General features: G+C 32.6%; 1 protein-coding gene and 1 long non-coding RNA gene across 4 annotated transcripts; both read left to right on the top strand.

The window, feature by feature from the left end:
* Positions 1 to 2439: 2439 nt before the first annotated feature.
* On the top strand, positions 2440 to 6028 carry LOC110102805 (putative disease resistance protein RGA4). Its single transcript, XM_020831289.2, has one exon. It carries the CDS (start codon positions 2614 to 2616, stop codon positions 5740 to 5742), a length of 3129 nt encoding a protein of 1042 aa, XP_020686948.1. The 5' UTR covers positions 2440 to 2613; the 3' UTR covers positions 5743 to 6028.
* Positions 6029 to 13753: 7725 nt separating this feature from the next.
* Positions 13754 to 15785, top strand: LOC114579288. Of its 3 annotated transcripts, none has more exons than XR_003700206.1 (3): positions 13754 to 13963; positions 14455 to 14622; positions 15709 to 15785. It is a non-coding gene; the product is annotated as an uncharacterized LOC114579288 (long non-coding RNA). The 3 variants fall into 3 exon arrangements; XR_003700204.1 differs by having other exon boundaries at positions 13768 to 13963; positions 14455 to 14602; XR_003700205.1 differs by having other exon boundaries at positions 13769 to 13963; positions 14458 to 14602.
* Positions 15786 to 18733: the final 2948 nt, after the last annotated feature.

Genomic DNA, 18733 nt, shown 5'->3' on the forward strand with positions numbered 1-18733 from the left:
TTTAAAATTTATATTTAAAGTAAAAGAAAAATAATGATATTTTAATTAATTATTCCTTAATATTTAATTTAAAAATTTTAAGTTTATGACTAAATATTTGAATTTTTTTTTAAATTAAAGTTAACAAAACTAAGATTAATCGAATCAACTTGTGAACTAAAGCATTCACATTACTACATGAAATTAAGTTCCCCAGAAATTTATCATACTCAATTTATTTATTTTATTAAAAAAGAGAGTAATAATTGCAAACAATAATGCCACTGTTCTTAGTCAAAAAGAAGAAATATAATTGAGAAAATTTTATACATCAAATCGTCGCATTCAACTTAATAATAGAGAGAAGAGAGTGACAGAGAGAAATGGGGAAGAGAGAGACCTGGAGAGAGACTAACTAGTTTTTCTAATATTTTAAAAAAAATATTTAAATAATATTTAGAATGATATTTAAATAATATAAATAAATAACATTTTAAAAATTTTATATAAAATTGTAAAATTATAATTATATTTAATTATTATATTTGGAAATTAAAAATATTAAATAATATATAATTAATTTGTTAAATAAATATAAAATTTTTGAATTTAATAAAAAATCCCTGGTATTATGAAAATTTTAATCAAAATCATATAAATTTTACTTCCTTTTTTGGGGAATTATTTTTCTAGCTAAATTTTTTTTTAATCTAAATAAATTGAATAAATTTAAAAATTTTGCATTATTAAGGTTTTTCAAAATATTGTAACATAAATTTTGCCCTAAAATAATGAAAAATTGATTCCTAAAAACATAGAAGAGGTAATGTTCTTAAAAAATAACGAAAAAATAAAATCATTAAGTCTAATTTAAGATTAATAAAAAACAAATTTTAAGCTAGAAACTAATTTAAAGGAAAAATAGGATAAATTAATTCTTCTTTTCATGAAAATACATTATGAGAGTTTAAATTCATCCATATCTCTCTCTACATTAGTCATGAGATATGCCTGAAAACTATTTATATTGAGAATTATTTATAAATTTTTGATTTAGAGCTTATTAATTTTTTTTATGATGATAATATATATATAGTATATATAGTATATATATATATATATAATTTTTAAAATAAAATAATTTAAAATATTTTTAAACAATAATTTGATCACTGAAATGAGCTTTTTTATTTTATATATCAATTGAAGAAGTAACTCAATATTATTGAAAATATTAAAATTCTTAGTTAATAATATTTTATTATTTTAAATATATCACAAGATTTTTAATACTATTCATATTTCTGTAATTCAGTCCAAAGAGAAGTTATATTATTAATTATTTTCTCCTCAAAAAGAAGTGATAGACGTAGATTAAAAATCTCCATCTATCTCCCGTGAGATTCTTTTGTGATAGTAGTCCCGTCAGAAAGAAAAAAAACTTCGTGGCCACGGCAGTGTTTGCTTCTTGATTTCCTTCCCTCTGCATCTATCTTCCTTATTTTACTAGCTCTCTTAAAGATCCTGCAAGTTAAGCTAAGCTATTCTCCTTCTTCAGAGCAAGCTCAGATGGCGATGATCTTGGATGCTTTTATGAGTAATTCTCTGCTTTGCTCGCTGATTTGTCTATGAAGCAGGTGATCAGCAGTGCTAGTGTTGAAAGAAGATCTTCAAGAGCTACGTGGTCGGATGAGGAGCATCCAATGCCTGCTTAAAGACGCTGAAAAGAAAAATTTGGTGAGTCATCCACTGAACTCTGGCTTTCTGAGCTTAAGGATGTGATGTACGATGCGGAGGATATCATTGACCTCTGCAGAATCGAGGGAGCTCAGCTTGCTCGCTGATCAAAATCCTGAATCAGAACTTCGTCAGTAAGTTGTGATTCTCATCTGTCTCTCTTGTTTACCAGTGTTCCTTTGCGTCACGAGATCGGAAACAGAATTGAGGAAATTATAATAGACTCGACAAGATATATGAAAATAAGGAACAATTTAAACTAGAGAAATCCCAAATATCAGAAACCCCACAAATTACTCAAGTTGATTCTCGTCAAACTTCTTCCAGGATGATCCTTTTTGTGGGAAGAGAGGAGAGGTTGCAGCAAATAGTTTGGTCGATCGTTTACTTGTGGAGGTGGTTGATGAAAAATGTGTCTTTTGCAGTTACTGCATGGGTGGGATAGGGAAGACGACTCTGGCTCTATCATCAATTTTAAAATAAATTTAATAATTTAAGATATTGTTTTATATATCAATTTAAGAAGTAACTCAATATTATTGAAAATATTAAATTTCTTAGTTAATAATATTTTATTATTTTAAATTATATCACAAGATTTTTAATATATTTCATATTTCTGTAATTCTTATCTCACAAAGAAGTTATATTATTATTATTTTTCTCTCAAAAGAAGTGATAGACGTAGATTAAAATATCTCCATCTATCTCCCGTGAGATTCTTTTGTGATAAAGTAGCCCGTCAGAAAGAAAAAAAAAAACTTCCGTTTTGGCCCACGGCAGTTGTTTGCTTCTTGATTTCCTTTCCCATCTGCATCTATCTTCCTTCAATTTTACTAGCTTCCTTAAAGATCCTGCAAGTTAAGCTAAGCTATTCTCCTTCTTCAGCAAGCTCAGATGGCGATGATCTTGGATGCTTTTATGAGTAAATTCTCTGCTTTGCTCGCTGATTTTGTCTATGAAGAGGTGATCAGAGTGCTAGGTGTGAAAGAAGATCTTCAAGAGCTACGTGGTCGGATGAGGAGCATCCAATGCCTGCTTAAAGACGCTGAAAAGAAAAAATTTGGTGAGTCATCCACTGAACTCTGGCTTTCTGAGCTTAAGGATGTGATGTACGATGCCGAGGATATCATTGACCTCTGCAGAATCGAGGGAGCTCAGCTGCTCGCTGATCAAAATCCTGAATCTAGAACTTCGTCAGTACGTTGTGATTTCTCATCTGTCCTCTCTTGTTTTACCAGTGTTCCTTTGCGTCACGAGATCGGAAACAGAATTGAGGAAATTAATAATAGACTCGACAAGATATATGAAAATAGGAAACAATTTAAACTAGAGAAATCCACAATATCAGAAACCCCACAAATTACTCAAGTTGATTCTCGTCAAACTTCTTCCATGGATGATCCTTTTGTTGTGGGAAGAGAGGTAGAGGTTGCAGCAAATAGTTTGGTCGATCGTTTACTTGTGGAGGTGGTTGATGAAAAATGTCGTCTTTTTGCAGTTACTGGCATGGGTGGGATAGGGAAGACGACTCTGGCTCAAAAAATTTTTAACCATCCGAAAATTAAGACCTTTTTCAATTTAGATCCTGTATGGGTTTGTGTTTCACAGACTTACTCAGAAATTGAGTTGTTGAAGCAAGTAATAAGAGGGGCTAAGGGGAGCTACGGGGATGCTAATACTAAATCAGAGCTACAAATCATTCTCAGTAATTCTGTTGCTTCATGCCAGAGCTTTTTTCTTGTTTTAGATGATGTGTGGAGAGGGGATGTATGGGTTGATTTGCTTAGAGTCCCGTTATACACATCTAACGTGAATGTCAGAGTCTTAGTCACAACTAGATATGAAAATGTTGCTACGGATATGGAGGCAGCGCATATTCATCCTGTGAAGCATCTTTCTGAAGAGAGCAGCTGGGATATGCTTCGAAGGAGGCTTTTCTCAGAGAGACAAATGGAGCTAGCTAATGACTTGAAGGAACTAGGATTTATGATAGTAAGAAGATGTGGTTGCCTTCCTCTTGCAATTAAAGCTATTGCTATTGTGCTTGCCGGGAAAAAGCGCAATAGGAAAGTGTGGGAAAATTTTCTCAAGAATGATGCATGGTCCATTAGCAACCTTCCTGAGGGGGTTAGTGGTGCTCTGTATCTTAGTTTTGAAGATCTGCCTTCACATCTCAAGCAGTGCTTTCTATACTTCTCATTATATCCCGAGGATACATTGTTAGATCGCTCTAATTTTGTTCGACTTTGGGTTGCTGAAGGGTTCATAAATGAGCAAAAAAAATTATTAATGGAAGATTCAGCAGAAGAATGCTTCAATGAGTTACTTAAGAGGAATCTTCTACTACCACGGTATGATTTTGAAAATTATGGCAAAATGCATGATCTTATGAGATCTCTAGCTATTTTTTTATCTAAAGAAGAAACTTCTTTTGGAGATTTGAATGTGAAGAACACCACCACATCCATTAAGCTTCGTCGTCTATCAGTTGTTCATCAAAAAGCAGCAATAAAAATGCTTGATTATGTTGCAGACCAGGGAGCCTTGAGAACCTTGCTTGCCTCACATTCTGATTTGTTGTTGGATGATCAAAGATTGAGTCGGCTTTTGCATCTGCATGTCTTGGACATTGGTCATACACAAATTGAAGTACTTCCTGACTCCATAGGAAATCTGGTGCATTTGAGGTATCTTGATTTGGTTGATACACGCATAAGAGCAATACCAGAATCTATAAAGAAATTAACAAACCTACAATTTTTGAACATTCGTAAATGCAAAAATTTGATACAACTTCCTAGTGGAATCACTTGGTTGTACAATCTAAGGCTCATTGATTTTTCTGAGACACCTATTAGTTTCATTCCACAAGGAATAGAGAAGTTGCAACAACTTAATTATCTCAATAGCTTCGTGGTGGCCAATAATGACTCTTGCAGCAAATTGGAAGAGTTGAATTCTCTGAAACAGATAAGAACACTCAGCATTTGCAACTTAGAGAAAGCTCAAAGTAAAACCATAATTCTTAAAGACCTACCCAACCTTTCTACTTTGACGTTGAAGTTCTCTGTTGTCCCCCCAATTCCCGGTGAGGAACAAGAGCTCGCAGTAGAGGAGCTTTTTGACAAGATAATACCTTCACAAAGCCTAGAAAATTTTCAAATATCAGGCTTCTTCGGCCGCCGTTTCCCAAACTGGATGAACTTGTCATCCTTTGAAATTTGTGTTCCATATTTAACTAAATTAGAAATCTTTAAGATAACATCATGCACTCAGCTCCCACCATTAGGCCAGTTGCCTGAGCTTAGAGTTCTTGATATAAATCATGCAAGTAAAGTGAAGAAAATTGGGCCAGAATTCCTTGGTATTGATGTAAAATTAACAACTGGAGCTGCTTTCCCCAAACTTGAGAAACTTTACATAGGAAATATGAATTTGTTAGAAGAGTGGTCTTTTGATGCACAAGTCACTTGTAATGCTTCTCCGGGGCTAAAGTTGATGCCATGCTTGCATATACTAAAAATCAGATACTGTCCATTACTAAAACAGTTTCCAAAAGATCTAAAGCACACGCCAATGAAGTCACTCAATATAGAATTTTCCGGCATACAGAAATCATTGGATAATCTTCCTATTGAACTTGAGAAACTGGATATGATTTGTTGTAAAGATTTTGAAAAGTTAGGTTGCCTCCCTAAATTAAAGAAGCTCAGGATCGTAGCTTGCAATGCCTTTTCTTGCATGGAGAAGCTTGATTCATTGCAGGAATTATATTTCCATGATGTTCATAAGAAGAGTCTTCCAGAGTCTCTATTGTTGTTATTGCGACAACGGGGGTTGCAAAATGATTCTAATGATGACTTCCAGCTTTCAATATTGTGCAATAAGATGGTTGTTCGAGAATGCTTAAAAGAAGGTTCTTATTGGGATCTAATTCAACACATTCCAAGAGTAAGAGTCTCCGGTGATGGACATCATCTTCGATATAGTAAACAACCTTATGTTTACGATACAAATCTCTAATTAAGTCGATTGTTGGAGATTTGTTAGGATTATTATGTTGTTGTGGTGTTGTTTGTATTATAGTGAGGGTGTGTGTTTTTTGTATTGCTGTGAGTGAGCGTTTATGCCATAGTCAATCGCTGTTTGTGGGCTTTGCTTTGGGCGGGTCTGTCATTCCTCGTCGTTGTTTTACTGCTTTCTGTTGTATGTTTAATGTGATTATCATAGAAGAAGAAATTATTTGTGAGATATTTCAGAGAAAAGTTAAGTGTATATGTTGGTAGTGCTAAGATCTTTTATTTGCTTATTACTTGCTGCATTATTTATCGTATTTGGAGGAAAGTTTGGTGATTTAGCTGGAAATTCTTTTACTATTTGCCTCAAAATCAAGAAGGGGGACTGTCTAAAAGAGCTGTTGAAGGTATAATGTCTCTGTAATGTTTTATCTGCTGGTGTGCCTTAATTGCCTTTAAGTCGAACTTGGTGAAATATGGGGTTTTGCATGATTCAGCTCTGCTTCTAAGTTTATTTCTATTGGTCTGGAGGGATTTTGGCCTGCCATAGATGATGATGATTTCCCTCAAATCAGACCTTTCCCCTTGGATGATCTTTGGGCAACCAGGGGAACTGTTCGTGCTTGTTTTCTGAGCAGAATGTTTATGTGAATATATCTGAGTCCTGGCTCTCGTGGCTTTCGTTTTTTAGCCTTTTTTCTTGGCTTAATTTTTCCATTTACTTCTGTAAGTTTGGCTTTTAGTTTTTTCCTCTTCCAAATTGAGAGAGGGTTTTTTTTGCCTTTTCTGGGTGAGTTTCACTTCTTGTTTTGTTGAAGCTCAAATAGCTCCAATTTACATGTAATCTTCTTCCCGCAGTTTCATTTCATGTAAGAAGACGTACTTGTAAGTTTTTTCGAGGAATAATAAAGTGACTGCATTGCTCTCTTTGGTCTTCTGCAAGTAGTAAGGTATGATAGAAAAAAAAATTATAAAACAAAATATGAATTATAAACGAAAAAACTTAATACAAAAATAAAATATATTAGCAAATAAGCAAAGTAAAAATAAAATGAAATAAATGGATGTTTTTGGCTTTGATTAAAGATGGAAAAACCGCTCTATAGCCCTGCCCATCCGCTATCCATTGCAAAGCTTTTAAAAATGAGAAATTATTCTGTGCGGTCACCGGACGCCGTCAGGAGGCAAAATAGGATGTGTCACGTCCCTTTTTTGTTATGTACCGATACTATATAGTAGATGATGTGACACGTTGTAACTCACCTCCAGACGGTGTGATGACCGCATAGAATAATTTCTTGTAAAAATAGAGGTACAGCCACAAAGCTCGTTGAGTCTATATCCTCTCAGAAAAAAAATCTTGATAAGCAACCAACAGCCACAAACCTCATTGTCAGCTGTTGCTTTGATTCTGTTTATTTATTTATAAAAATCCTCCCGCTTTATAAAAACTTTTGGGTCTTCAATAAATTAAAATAAAAGGTTTGATACATTTGAAATTGATTTGTTCCTTTCATCTTGATTACAATTGACATGAATCAGATTAATTTACAGATACTTGACAATAGTTCATTTTGCTTTTGCTTAAGAAATTTACAGATCTTGACAATAGTTCATGATAGAAAATTGAAAATTCATCCAATCAATCAGAAATATAACACCAAACAATCAAATGAAAAAGTAAAGTTTTATTATTGCAAAAAATGATATCTTTGCTAATCATCGATCCCCTCTCTGTTTTTGTTATTACAAAAACATGAAATATAAAATATGGTAGTTCTGTAATGTGTTCCAAAGCATCCAAACCATTAAAATTTAGTGTTCTTACGGAGTTGTCCACCTAAAGATTTGATGATCGTTATGTCAAAGATAGAAACAATGGTTAGGATTGAGATTGGCTCTCCATTTGAAGGTTAACATATACTAAGATAATACTAAATAAAATAAAATAACAAAATAAATGTAAATGCTAATATTACATGTAATAATAATAACAACAACATCAAGCCTTAATCTCACTGTGGGGTCGGCTAAAATGTTAATTTTACGTAAAGTTACGAAAATCAATGTAATTATAGAACACACTATTTTAGTTCTAAGAGTAGATTTGTTCTTATTTTAAACATTGTTACCCTTCAATACCTCATATATTAAAAAAAAAAAAAAAACTAAATGCATTACTTGTCGTCATCGTCATTTTTGGGAAGTCTTAAGACCCGGCTATGCTACCCAAGAAGATAGAAAGCTGAACATAAATCTATAGATGAAAAACAACAAAATGAATATCACATAAAAATATAATATAAGATTTTAGTTATGATGAGCAGGGTTTCAGAGAGCACGGCTGCAAGTATGAATTTAGTTGGTCTGAAGAAGATCCTTCACCCATTAGTTATTTTTCTTAATATTTTGCTACTCCTTTGTAGCTTTATACTTATTTGGATTTTAATTTTTAGCATCATATTTTTGCTTGAGATATGATTTTATTTGTAATCTTTTGTAGCTCTTTTGTTATCTTAATATTGCATAGCTGGTCATGCCATTTTTATTATTCATATTACACACCATTTTCTTATAGTTTATATTCGATAAATAAAAATTTTCTACTAATTTTGCATGACAAACTCATTTATTATTTTCTCCTAAGAGTAACAACCCCCGGAACATTAAAATCAAATCATTGGCTAAAATGCAGTAACTCAAGCTGACCATTAATCTCTTGAGCAGAATAGCCGAAGGACTGATTTATACATTAAAACTGTGTTATAAATGCACACAATGGTATCCTTGTGGTTAGCTGGCAAAAAATAAAACTGTATCGACAGTATCACTAATAAAGGAAACTTCAACAATCAAAATCTTTGAACATTTCGCTTCAACTTTCCAAAATTGGTTTTAATAGTATATAATTACACAGCCTTAAATAGTACAGTAACTGGAAGAAGTGAGGTGCAAGAACCAAAGACAGCTCAAGATGAGGAAATGCCCATTGCCATTTTCATGTAATTAATGTGTATATCTAAGTGCAACTGGTGTACAGGTGTAAGACTAGGATTAAAGGAGTTTTGTTATTATCTAACGGTCTGCGTTGAGGTTGTGCAGAGAGCTCCGAAATTTCAATTAAAGGTTTTCCATTAAACCAGTGATCCCAGTAAAGTGATAAATGGGAGTTAGGAGTAACCTTAAAATGAAAATTTTCTTTGGTTAGATTTGCATCTCTACATAAACTTTTCCAAAATTTGGAAGCTTTAGAAATAGGATCCTTCCAAGGAGAGATATATATGTTCAACATCCACAGAGTAGGGGGGACTTTGATAATTGTATATTCTCTCAATCAGTGAGCTATTAAAATTGAATTGAATAGATTACAAGGAAGGTAGCCAAAGTCCCCCCACAACTTTGGTTTGCAAGGGTTATGCCACGAGATTAAATGTAGTTTTCGGCATGTAGTCTCACCAAAATAAAGAAATTTAGCGCAAAGTTTGTCAAATCGCTTAATAATGGTTCTCGGTATAATGGCCCAACGAATCCAGTAAGCAATAGTGTTCCAAATAGTGTACCTAAGGAATTGTAGCCTAACGACAAAAGATAAAACTTTTGCTTTCCAACCTAAGAGTTTGTAGGTAACTTTTTCCATCAACTTAGGGAAACTAGCAAGCTTAAGATTATAGGGGGATAAAGGAACCCCAAGATATGAAATGCATGTGGAGGTAGCAGGAATGCAAAAGAGAGAGCAAATTGTATCAGCCAATTGACAATTAGGAGGCAAGATGATGGAACTCTTCCCAAAATTAACCTCCAGATCTGGGGCCATAGAAAAATTCTTAAGAATTTGGCCAAGTCCCTTACAGTTGTTTATATCAGCTTTCCCAAAAATGATAAGATCATCAACATACATAAGGTGGGAAAGTCTTTGACCCTTGATAGAGAGAGCTTCAAAGAGATTATCATTAGCAATACAATCCAACATACAAGAAAGACATCCATAACAATACAAAAAAGAAGTAATTTTTGAATGTGTATATAGTTATTTTATTGATTTAGTATTTATATATATTTTTATACATGTACTAGGTGCTATGAGTTAGTTATTAAAGATATATTTGATTCCATTTTTTTCTTTATATTAATTAATATTTTAGTTTTCTTTAATATTATGTCGATATATGAGTTAGATAGAGATGTATATTTTCTTTTTCCTTACTCTTATTTTGAAGGAAATGATGATGATTATCTTTCTCATGAAGGTTCAACACAACTACCTACAGCCCCTTGTGCTTATGATTATATTACAAATACTGCTCTATATAAATGGAACTAAACTAAAATACATTAAATAAATTTAATCAATCAAGATTTCATTAGCTCACAGTAAGCAAATTTGATTATGATGAGAGGTCTCCAATTAAATACGATTAAAACCAAATTTGCTTGAATCAATTTAAAATCGAAGCAAGCCTAATTCAATCTAATCAACTAGGTTTATCCTTTCCAATTGTAGCACTCAATCATTACTATCATGTAAGTAAAGCCCTTCTAAATCAATACAAAACCCGATCAAACGGCTAATGTGAAAAGCCAGTCGCTGTTCTCCTGCCTTCTCCGTGATCCCCTGCACACAACATTAACTCTAGGCTTTCAAGGGCAACAGAGATTTCATTTTCACAGCTGGATTGAGGCCAAAATTAAGGGCTGGATAGTCCATCATCCCCACTGATCCTCTCGCCATTCGAAATAGTGTAAGAGTGAGCAGAGCAAAGAGGTTGAACCGCTCCTTTTCTCCAAAAATAAAATGTCAACATAAATCTATAGATGAAAAACAACAAAATGAATATCACATAAAAATATAGTATAAGATTTTAGTTATGATGAGTAGGGCTTCAGAGAGCACGACTGCAAGTATGAATTTGATCGGTCTGAAGAAGATCCTTCACCCATTCGTTATTTTTCTTAATATTTTGCTACTCCTTTGTAGCTTTATACTTATTTGGATTTTAATTTTTAGCATCATATTTTTGCTTGATATATTATTTTATTTGTAATGTTTTGTAGCTCTTTTGTTATCTTAATATTGCATAGCTAGTCATGCCATTTTTATTATTCATATTACACCATTTTCTTATAGTTTATATTCGATGAATAAAAATTTTCTACTAATTTTGCATGACAAACTAATTTATTATTTTCTCCTAAGAGTAACAACCCCCGGAACATTAAAATCAAATCATTGGCTAAAATGCAGTAACTCAAGCTGACCATGAATCTCTTGAGCAGAATAGCTGAATGACTGATTTATACATTAAAATTGTGTTATAAATGCACACAATGGTATCCTTGTGGTTAGCTCGCAAAAAACAAAACTGTATCGATAGTATCATTAAATCTTGGTGGTGAAGAGCCGGCTGGGCAAAGCCCAGGTTCCTGGTTCAAATCCCTTGGCAAGCAGTGAAAGCCTTAAGTGTTGGCCCGTGTAAATTGGTGTGGGTTGCATGCTAGGTCGACTGGGGTTTACACTAGCCTAAGGACAGTACTTCCTCGTAAAAAAAAAAAAGAAGAAAAAGTAGTATCATTAATAAAGAAACTTCTGCAGTCAAAGTCTTTGAACACTTCGCTTCAACTTTACAAAATTGGTTTTAATAGTATATAATTACACGGCCTTAAATAGTACTATAACTATAAGAAGTGAGGTGCAAGAACCGAAGTATTATAGAGACAGATCAAGATGAGGAAATGACAATTGCCATTTTCATGTAATTGAGCTGTACACTTATTTACAAGTGGGGTACAGGTGTAAGGCTAGGATTAGAGGAGTTTGTCATGATCTAACGGTCTGCGTTGAGGTTTGGGTTTTTTTTTTATTAATTGATATATTAGTTTTTCTTTAATATTGGATATTCTATTGATTAAAAAAATCATTTAATATATATTTTTCTTATAAAATTTAGCTTATATGTGTTTATATATAAATTTTTTTTTGTTTAAATGCAGAACAACTTCTAACAACTCATGTTTATCTTATCTCTAGCGATTTCTCTAATAAGATGAGATAATATCTGTTCATGAAGTAATTTATTTTTTATGCTTTATAATTTCAATTTAAGAAGCAACTCAGTATATATTAATGAAAATATAATATTTCTATTATTATTTTAGTATTTCTTTTTCCTTTTTTTAGAAAAATTTAGGAGCATAGTCCAGTTTCATTAATTAGAAAGTACATAAAGAGAGAGAGGATTATTACAACCCAATCTAATTAGAAAAAAAACAAATCTTTTTAATAGATCCAACCAAACTAGTAACAAAGCTCAAAAGAAAACTATAATGAGGAAGTTGAGACCATTTACAACTTAAGAAAATAGAGCAATGTAATAAAAAAATGGACTCAAAACGGGTAAAAAAACATCAAAAGCAGCCTAAAAGAAGTAAGGAAACAAATAGAGCTATCCGGTTGCCAAAAAGGACCATCCAAAAGTGATTGCCATTAAAGCTTTCACGTGAGTTTTTTTCTTCCTTTCTATCTATCTTGATCATATGTTCCATTTAGATTAATTAAATTGTTTGGGCAGATTGAATATGAATCAATTCAAATTGGGTCAAATTTAGCTCAAACCGACACCTATTTGGATTCAATCCCATTAAGATTAATCTTACCTAATCTAACTTGAGCCCAAATTGACTATAACCAAGCCAAACCAAGACTAATTTTGACCCAATTTCATCCTTTTTTTCAAATTCTGAGTTCCATTGTTTAAAGTTAGGTTCCAATTAACCTTTTTTCTGAATCAATCATATGAGTAGATAAAAAAATATAAGGGAAATTTACATACATATCACTTTATACCATCCTATTTACATATATAACACTCAAAATTTTAATATTACATACATACCACCCTATATTATTTTAATATCAAATATATCACTCATATTTCTTTCCTACCACTCATATATTTCATTTCTACCACACACATTTGATATGAAAATGAACTATGAGTGATATATATGTAATATTAAAGTTTTAGATGTTAAATATGTAAATACTAAATAGAGTAGCATACGATGGTATAAACATCAATACAAGAGTTTCTCATGAGTTATATCCACTTTGATTGAATAAAACTCTTAAAAAAGAAGATAAATTTTACTTAACAGACTCATGACATCTCGACGCTATCTCCTTTGTCTCAAAACGCCTTTGCAACATCATGATGCTGAACGTACAACACAATGACATTGAGTTCATAGTTCGTAGTGCTAGACTGCAACTTTGCGGTGCTTTGTCTTTTGTCTGTTGGGGTCCACAACGTCTTGACATTGGATTTGCAATGCCACAATTCTGTACGGACAAAAATTCTATTATTTATTTATATTAAAGTAGTCCTCCGTCAACTATGGTCCTTCCGACCACCATCGTCTGGTTACAGTCATTCTAATCTCCGTCGTCCAACTATAGTCCTTCCAACCACCATCACGTGAATACAATCCTTCCGATCTACATCTCTCGCCAAATATGATCGTGCCGTCTAAACAAATATGTCAACACTGTTTCTTCCAACTCTCACCATGTAATACACTCTATATGATGTACATTTGTTACATCGAGCCAAGCTCTTCCTCCCAATGAAGGATCTCATTTGTAATTAACTACAAACACTATTGGATTCATTTAAATGAGCAAGGCCCCGTGGTTTTTCTCATTTTTATGGGTTTTCACGTAAAAACTCTAACGTCTCTTTTGAACGTTGCACCCCTATCTCTCATCTGTTTGTGAGGTGGATCTTCGTACAAAGCTAAGAGGTTAAACTTTATATCTCTCTACTGCCACGAATATTCCAAGATGCAACCAAACGAGTAACAAAGCTCAATAGAAAACTATAATGGAGAAGTTGAGACCAGTTACAACCTAAGAAAATAGAGCAAGGTAGTAATAAATGGACTCAAAATGGGATAAAAAAACATCAAAACCAGCCTAAAAGAAGTAAGGAAACAAATAGAGCTCCCCTGATTGCCAAAAACGATCATCCAAAAGTGATTGCCAATAAAGCCTTCCAAGGGGAGTTTTTTTTCTCCATCTCTACCTATCTTCCTTTAAACATACGAGCTTCTAGTAAAATCCTGCAAGTTAAGCTGTTCTCTTTCTTCAGCAAAGCAAAAAAAAGAGATGGGCTTCGAGGCTTTCGTTAGTTTGCTCACTAATTTTCTCCAAGATGAGACGGTCATGCTGCTAGGTGCTAAGTTGTATGGTTTATTAGTTTTTTACTCTCTTTTTTTTTTTTGGCTAGCACCTAGCTGCTAGGGTTTTTGCATTGATTTGGCTATTTTGGTTTTGCTTCTTTTGTTCTTCATGGTTGGATGGTTGTTTCTCAATCATTCTTTCTAACCCAACTGACCCAACTTTTCCTATCGCACATTTGCCATTTCTGATAAAAGGGTTGTTCTGTAGAAGCAACCTTTTGAAGTATTTCATTATTTCGTGCAATACATGAAGCATGAGGATGAAATAGAAAATAGAGAAACTTGTATGCCAAACCTTGTGTTAATTAACATGTTAATTAATTATTTGAATCAAATATTAGTTGTTAAATTCAGTTTATTAATTTGCACTTAGTTTTTTTTTTTTTTGCTCTATATTATTTTAAAGCTAACAATATTTCCCATGTATAGCCTTGCTTGTAGCTAGTAGTGTGGTTTGTTTATTGTTTTGTTTTTCTTTTAATAGCAGGCGGGGTCTTTCCCCGGGGCCAAACTGAGGGGCTTAAACAAACCAAGATAGAGAGCCGCAGGCGAGCTGATCACGAGGAGAAGGAAGAGCGAACCGAGCAGGACGAACAAAGAGGAGTTGTGCCCCAGGGGCGATTCCTCTATAGGTATAAAATTACATCTATAGGTATTATTTTTTTTTTCATGTTTTACTTAGCTCCATTATATCATAATTATAAAAATAAGCTATTTAGGCACCATTTAGCAACTTTTTTTTTCTGTTTATGTTAAAGTTCAAAGCTATATGACAGTTATGTGCCTTTTGATTATACTCTTCCAATTACTTATAATGCTCGTTAATTGTTAACACTCCATCATATGTAAATTTCTAATAACTTCAATATATGTTGACACGTTATCAAAATCATCATACGATGTTTCATGAGCAACAAATTAAAAATATTTAACAATCTTTCTATATTTTTCTATTGTTTTCAATTGATTGCATTGGCCTAAAAACTATCTTTGGTAATGATGTGATTGTTTTTCAAATTTGAAAAAAAGTGATAAATACTGACCAAAAATGCTTTAGAGAATGAAGAAGAGAACTTTCCTGAAACGAAGCAGACGACGGAGGCCACCCAAGTAGCAGAGAACGGAGTCAGCTTAAATTGCTGTTATGTATGCAAAACATCAAGGGTTGTCCATTAGTGAAACGGTTACAAAGAGGGTTAAAGCACTCGATTATGAAGTTCTTAACCTCACTTTTGTAACTTTTTCAAATTTGAAAAAAAGTGATAAATACTGACCAAAAATGCTTTAGAGAATGAAGAAGAGAACTTTCCTGAAACGAAGCAGACGACGGAGGCCACCCAAGTAGCAGAGAACGGAGTCAGCTTAAATTGCTGTTATGTATGCAAAACATCAAGGGTTGTCCATTAGTGCACTGGACTAGATTACATCGCCTAAATAGATCGACTTGAGCTTATCTGATAAATTCAGATTTGCTCTCCTTGTCCATTCAACATTAATTTCTTTAGTATTAAGATCCTTTCCAAATGTAGCACTCAATCATTACTATCATGTAAGTAAAACCTTCTAAATCAATACAAAACCCGATCAAACGGCTAATGTGAAAAGCCAGTCGCTGTTCTCCTGCCTTCTCCTTGATTCCCTGCACACAACATTAACTCTAAGCTTTTAAGAGGCTGAGCCACTCCTTTTCTCCAAAAAAAATAAACATAAAGAGCTAAGAGCTGTTCTCTTCTTCCAGGCAGCGTGAAGGGAGCTAGTGTCTGAGTTGATTTTCTTGCTTGGTGGTTGCGAATCAATTGGAGGAGACCAGAGATTTTTATCCTACAGGTTTTGTCTTCCATGAGTTGATACAACCACAGTCACTGCCCGAGAGCATGAATATATATATATATATATATATATATATATAATTTAATGAATCAAGATTTCATTAGCTCGCAGTAAGCTAATTTGGTTATGATGAGAGGTCTGCAATTAAATACGATTAAAACCAAATTTGTTCGGATCAATTTAAAATCGAAGCAAGCCTAATTCAATCTAATCAACTAGGTTTATCCTTTCTAAATGTAGCACTCAATCATTACTATCATGTAAGTAAAGCCCTTCTAAATCAATACAAAACCCGATCAAACGGCTAATGTGAAATGCCAGTCGCTGTTCTCCTGTTTTCTCCATGATTCCCTGCACACAACATTAACTCTAGGCTTTTAAGAGGCTGGACCACTCCTTTTCTCCAAAAAAAAAAAAAACATAAAGAGCTAAGAGCTGTTCTCTTCTTCCAGGCAGCGTGAAGGGAGCTAGTTTCTGAGTTGATTTCCTTGCTTGGTGGTTCTGAATCAATTGGTGAAGACCAGAGATTATCCTACTGGTTTTGTCTGCCATGAGTTGATACAACCACAGTCACTGCCATAATTTACAAAAAGGCAAAATAAAGAAGCAGGTATCAATGTCCTTATAAGCTTTGTTAGTAAATCAATATATGTCTTATGTTTTTCAAGTTAATTAAACTTTCTTCTGTTAAATCCCAATGAAGACAAGAGACCTTGTGCTCCTTTTTGTTCTCGGCTGCTTGGTAAAGCTCTGAAACATCAAAGCTGAACCAAACAAGCCCTTAAAAAGGTAAAGTAGCTTTCTCTCATATTAATTTATTGTTAGCTACCACTATCATATATGCTTCATGTTTAATGGCTGAACTTTTCTGCCGATGTATATATACCAATACGCATTCTTCAGCACTTTGTAAGTTTCACGAAAGGTTTATAAATGTCGCATATGCTCTGTTGAAATTATTGATAAAATGGAGATGCTTCATAGTTCAATTCACACTTAATTTCTTCTATTGAGTTTCAATAACTGTTCATTAATTATTTAGAATGATAGTTTAAGAAAACCTCAAGTCATACTTTTGTAATTAATCGAATTGATGAAATAAAATTAATCTCATCCGATTCGACTTCCCCATTAAAAGTTTAGTCCCTTTGAACCTCATAATAATTTACTTTATTTTACATCTGAAAGTAGTTCATAAAAAAGTCTTACACACACGTTAATCCCTTCTTGTGCAAATTATAAGTTATGTCAGTAGGTATTATATTTTCATGTTATAGATCTGATTATTAGAACTTAGTTCACATCCTAAAATAAGTTACAAATATATGAGACTTCAAATATTTAAGGGTTATTTGATTAATAGTTTTAATCTTGCTTCAATAGTTATAAATTCATATAAATTAAATTTTTACATTCAAATAGTAAATAGAATATGCTGTAATTAATTAATGAATAAATTCATCAACATAATCAAATTAATGTATAGATTAAATATAAGATTTGAAATAAAATAATATTAAAGATAAATCAACCTGAAGATGTGATTAATTAAACAAAAATACAATGCTAATGAAAATCTAATTAAATAAAATTCAATTATTGCATATATAGCTGAACTCAAAATTAAATTTCAGTAAGTCGGAATAATAATACATACACGATAGTTAAATAATATAAATGGATTTAAATTAGAATTGTGAGACAAATATAGTTTAAAATTAAAACTTAAGCATGAAATCAAACCAAGGCTAATAGAAGTAAATAAATTTGAATAGAATATAACTAAATAATTTAATTATATTAGAACTACTTTTAAAATTAAGTTTTCAAGAAAATTAAGTGCAGCTAAAAATTAATATTAGAAATAATTCAAAAAGAATATGAGAAAGTTAAAACATAAAGAAAATAATAATAAAAGGATAATTAAATAATTCATAATCCAAAAATTAGAAAATTCATTAAAAATAAAAAAAAGAAAATTCCAATTAAATTAATATTGTTTATTTCCACAAGGAGTAGAGAAACAACAACAACTTAATTATTCAAATAGTTTTGTGGTGGCCAACAAGGACTTTAGCAGCAAATTAGAAGAGTTTCTCTTCAACGAATAAGAACACTTAACATTTGCAACTCAAAGAAATCTCAAAGTGGAACTATAATTCTAAAAAAACTAACTTAGATTTCTACTATTATGCTGCAATTCTCCATGGACCGCTCAATTCCAACTTCTTAAGTGAGGAACAAGAGTTGGCAGCATAAGAGTTATTATATTCAATAAGATGATACCTCCACAATGCCTAAAAAAATTCACCATATGTGGCTTCTTCAGTCGTCGTTTCACCAATTGGATGATTTTATCATCTTATGAAATTTGTGTTTCAAATTTGACTAAACTAGAATTCCAACTGATAAAATCATGCACTCAGCTCCCTCCTTAGGCTAGTTGTAGAAGCTTAAAGAGCTTAAGATTTGATTTGAGACTAAAGTGAAGAAAAATAGGTTGAAACTTCTTGGTGTTGGCATCAATTTGATAACCTTGATTACTTTCCCATATCTCGAGATGCTTTATATCAACAAAATGAATGATTTAGAAAATTGGTTTTTTGATGCACAAGTTGAGAAAAATTGCATCTACAAATCTTAAGTTGCTACCATATTGACTTAAATTATACATCACTAGTTGTCCCTTGCTGAAATAGCTACAAAAGGTCTAAAATACTTGGCTATGAAGTCACTCCATATAAGAGCATAGAGCTTGAGATCAATGAACAATCTCTGTACTAAAATTAAGGAATTGAGCATATCTGATTGTATAAATTTGGAAAAGTTATATTAGCTTTCTATGTTAAAGAAGCTCATTATCTTTATCTGTAAAGCCTGGTCTTCTTTTCATTGTCAAAATTGAATTTCCATGATCCTTATAAGAATTAAGG

The sequence above is a fragment of the Dendrobium catenatum genome, unplaced genomic scaffold, assembly GCF_001605985.2.
Source record: "Dendrobium catenatum unplaced genomic scaffold, ASM160598v2 fragScaff_scaffold_264, whole genome shotgun sequence".
In the NCBI taxonomy this organism is placed as follows: domain Eukaryota; kingdom Viridiplantae; phylum Streptophyta; class Magnoliopsida; order Asparagales; family Orchidaceae; genus Dendrobium; species Dendrobium catenatum.